This window comes from Gopherus evgoodei, chromosome 11 (genome assembly GCF_007399415.2).
Source record: "Gopherus evgoodei ecotype Sinaloan lineage chromosome 11, rGopEvg1_v1.p, whole genome shotgun sequence".
NCBI classification, from domain to species: Eukaryota; Metazoa; Chordata; order Testudines; family Testudinidae; genus Gopherus; species Gopherus evgoodei.
This window is the reverse complement of record NC_044332.1, coordinates 5,467,247-5,470,924: the sequence shown is the minus strand read 5'-3', so window position 1 is coordinate 5,470,924 and position 3,678 is coordinate 5,467,247. Positions and strand designations below refer to the sequence as shown.

The 3,678-nt window shown below is 52.4% G+C and overlaps 1 protein-coding gene across 1 annotated transcript; it reads left to right on the top strand.

The window, feature by feature from the left end:
- Window positions 1–724: 724 nt before the first annotated feature.
- Window positions 725–3,331, top strand: GBX2 (gastrulation brain homeobox 2). The gene is made up of 2 exons (XM_030580379.1): window positions 725–1,265; window positions 2,372–3,331. The coding sequence occupies exons 1-2, from the start codon at window positions 755–757 to the stop codon at window positions 2,890–2,892; spliced, it is 1,032 nt and encodes a 343-aa protein (XP_030436239.1). The 5' UTR covers window positions 725–754; the 3' UTR covers window positions 2,893–3,331.
- The last annotated feature ends 347 nt before the right edge of the window (window positions 3,332–3,678 follow it).

Here is a 3,678-nt window from a genome sequence, read left to right as displayed (position 1 = left end):
GGAAAAGGAAACAAACTGAAGAAGGAGGAGGGAGAAATCCCACAGTGCGAACCACCCGGGAGTGGGCTGTCCCCTGTGAAACACACACAGGCTCGGACCCCGGCTCCAGCCGCAGACAGGCTCGGCCTGGAGGGGCAAAGGGAGACTGGTGTTTGCACAGACCGAGGAGTGCCCCGTGGCCCCGAGGCTGCTGCACGCCCGGGGGCGCTGCCAGGGAGTGGGGAGGGCGCAGGGTGCCCCTGGGCAGCGTTAAGGGCTTTGCATGAGTTTGCAGCATCCCTGACCCCACCCCGCCCCCTCGGCGAGAGCGGGGAGGCGGGGCCGAGCCCCCCTTCCCCCGCCGCCGGCCAATGGGCGGCCAGGCGGGCGCCACGTGAGGCGGGGCAAGGTTCGCAAGCTGGAGAAATGTGAATGAGAAGCGGCGAGCGCAATTTAAAGGTGCTGGCGGCGCCCGGCGAGAGCCCCGCGCGCTCCGACCCAGGCACCCGGCCCGCGCGGCAGCGGCTCCGCTCAGCGCCCAGCGGGGTCCCAGGCGCCGGCGAGGGGATGCCCCCGCTGCCCCCCAGCAGCCCCGGAGCGGCCCCGGCGCTCCCCCTGGCCTGACTCCTGCTCTGCTCTGCCCTGCACCCCCCCCGGGCCGGGCCGGGCCGGGACTGGGCACCGCGAGGCGCCTCCTGGATCTGCCTGGCGCGCCGGGGGACTGGCCGCCTGCTCCTGCCTTTCTGCTCCGCCGGCTCCGGTCCCCAGCAGCTCTATGAGTGCAGCTTTCCAGCCCTCCCTCATGATGATGCAGCGCCCCTTGGGAAGCAGCACGGCCTTCAGCATAGACTCGCTCATAGGCAGCCCCCCCCAGCCCAGCCCGGGCCACTTCGTCTACACCGGCTACCCCATGTTCATGCCCTACCGGCCGGTGGTCCTGCCCCCGCCGCCCCCGCCCCCGCCGACCCTCCCGCAAGCCTCGCTGCAGCCAGCCCTGCCGCCCTCTCACCCCCACCACCAAATCCCCAGCCTGCCCACCGGCTTCTGCTCCAGCCTGGCCCAAGGGATGGCTCTCACCTCCACGCTCATGGCCACGCTGCCCAGCAGCTTCTCCGCTTCCCCGCAGCACCAGGAGGCGGCCCGGAAGTTTGCCCCCCAAGCTCTCCAGGGCAACTTCGACAAAGGCGAAGGGATCCAGCAGGAGACCGAAGAGGGGAAATCCTTCCTGAGCAAGGAGAGATCCCTGCTGTCCTTCGCCGCCGCAGAAGCCGTGCAGGCGTCCCTGGGTGAGTGGCTACACAAGTTTCTTCCTCCCTCTCAGCGAAGCCAGGGTGGGAGGAAGGGTTATTGTCAGGCAGATTTTTTTTTTTTTTGGTGTGTCTCCGTCCATACCATAACCCTGTACATTTCACAAACGTAGCAATTCCATTCCCTTGAGAGAGGTGATCTCCAGATATGTTTTGGCTGGAAAATAAACCCCTCTCCCCGCCCAACTCAAATCCTGGGGGAGGTGATGAGTCCCCCACATTATTTCCAAAGGAATGCGCTCGACAAGGGTGGATGAGATAACACTGAAAAGCGCAACCTTATCAAACTGAAAACTTAAAATCTGTCCCACTTAATTACTACCTTCTGTCTAATCGCTATTTAAACAGCGCTGGCTGTGCTGCAGGGGGCCAATTTGATCTTACAATTGATTTTAAACGGGTTTAAAAAAAATCGCACTCAGGAAAGAGTCTCATCTCTGAAATATTTAATGCTCCCATGGAAAAAGATGTTTTCCAAAGGGAACTAATCTCGGTTTAAACCCTTTCTATCCATTGTTCACAGTGCTGTCCAAAGAGGAGAAGTTTTAAGTACTTCCCAGACAAATTTAGTTTCCCTTTCTCCGTTTTATTTTTGAGAGGTAAAGGACCCGTCCTCCGTTTTCCTCCCATTGTTACACAAATATTGGCAAGTGAAAGATACATGGCTACCGGTAGGTACCTGCAGAGAACTGTCTCTTCACTCTTGTGTTGTGACAGAAGGTAACATTTCATTAAATTGGTTTGGTGCGGGGCTAGGGGGGATGATATTCCAACGAGAACACACCGGCCCGTGAAGAAGTTTTGAAACGGGCCGTGTGAAATTCAGACTAAAGGAAGCTGCTACATGTCCCGAAATGTTACTTTGTGTCTGCCAAGATCGGGGTTCTCTTTCCTCCCTATGAGCCCGCTTGCTTTCTTCAGACTCCACTAGAGCTTCCTCCCGTAGATAAATACAGGGACATAAATCGAGGAGGATTTAATTCAGCAGAACTAAAATTGATGCTGGCGAAATGTGCTGGGAAGCTAGACAGCTGCAGAGCTAACCGTGCCAAATGTAACGCAATGCCTTTGGTTCCCTTCACTAGGGGCTGTCCGGCCTCAGGCCAAAGATGATTCCAAAGCGGAAGACGACTCCAAAGGCAAAGAGGAAAGTTTCTCGATGGACAGCGACCTAGACTATAGCTCTGATGACAACATCACAAGCCAAGCCGCCCATAAAGAAGAGGACTCTGGCAACGCACTAGAAGAAAACACTCAGAGCACAAATAACTCCAACACCACCACGTCCACTGGCAAAAACAGGCGGAGGAGAACAGCCTTTACCAGCGAGCAGCTGCTTGAGTTGGAAAAGGAATTTCATTGCAAAAAGTACCTGTCTCTGACAGAGAGATCTCAGATCGCTCATGCCCTCAAACTCAGTGAAGTGCAGGTCAAAATCTGGTTCCAGAACAGAAGAGCCAAGTGGAAAAGGGTGAAAGCCGGCAATGCCAACTCGAAGACAGGAGAGCCCTCCAGAAACCCCAAGATCGTGGTACCCATCCCTGTCCATGTCAGCAGATTTGCCATCAGAAGTCAGCACCAGCAGCTGGAGCAAGCCAGACCCTGATACATTTCCACCATCCCTTCCTGCCCCCCATCCAAAAGTTTTGATCAATGTTTCGAAATCGGGTTAAAAAACAAACACAAACTTTAATCTGAACCTTTCGGCATATCAAGTAAAGCAAGAATCTATTACTAAGAGGCTTAAAACTGTGTTTTGTTTTGGAGCGGGAATATCAAACCCTTGAAGAGACATAATATTTATTATACTGTCCTACTTTGTATATAAAGTGCTGGATCTCAGCTGCAGTGTTTTGACTCTTATGGGACCAAATAACCAGTAACATGAATTCTTACATTCCAGAAGAAAACCACCAACAAAAAACTGCAGTGCATATTACTCATCTTTTGAGTCTTGGGTTTTTTTTTAATCATTTTGAAAGGTAAAAATGAAACAAAACTAAGAGGTTTGTTTTTCCCTTTTTGGGTTGGCTGAGTGGCAGACATTTGGGTGAATTATTTTCATTATTATTATTTTGCCTGGCTTTCTGTCGATTTGGTTGCATATTCTACTAAGCCATGTTTGAAAAGCACGATCCTCTCTATTGTGTTTAATTTATTTCAATGTAGCTTTTTCCTGATAAGTTATGAAATTTTAAAAAGAAGCTCAGTCTTGTGAATAAACAAAATCAAAAACGAAAAAGGAAAAAAAAAAGCCAACCGCCTTCTGTACAGAATTTCTTGTGTGAGAGTGAGAGCATTTTCCCTCCTAGGACAGTATCATTTTGGGTCTGGGTCAGGTTTATTGTCAACAGGAAACATTTAGCAAAATACCTAAAGTTTAACTATGGGG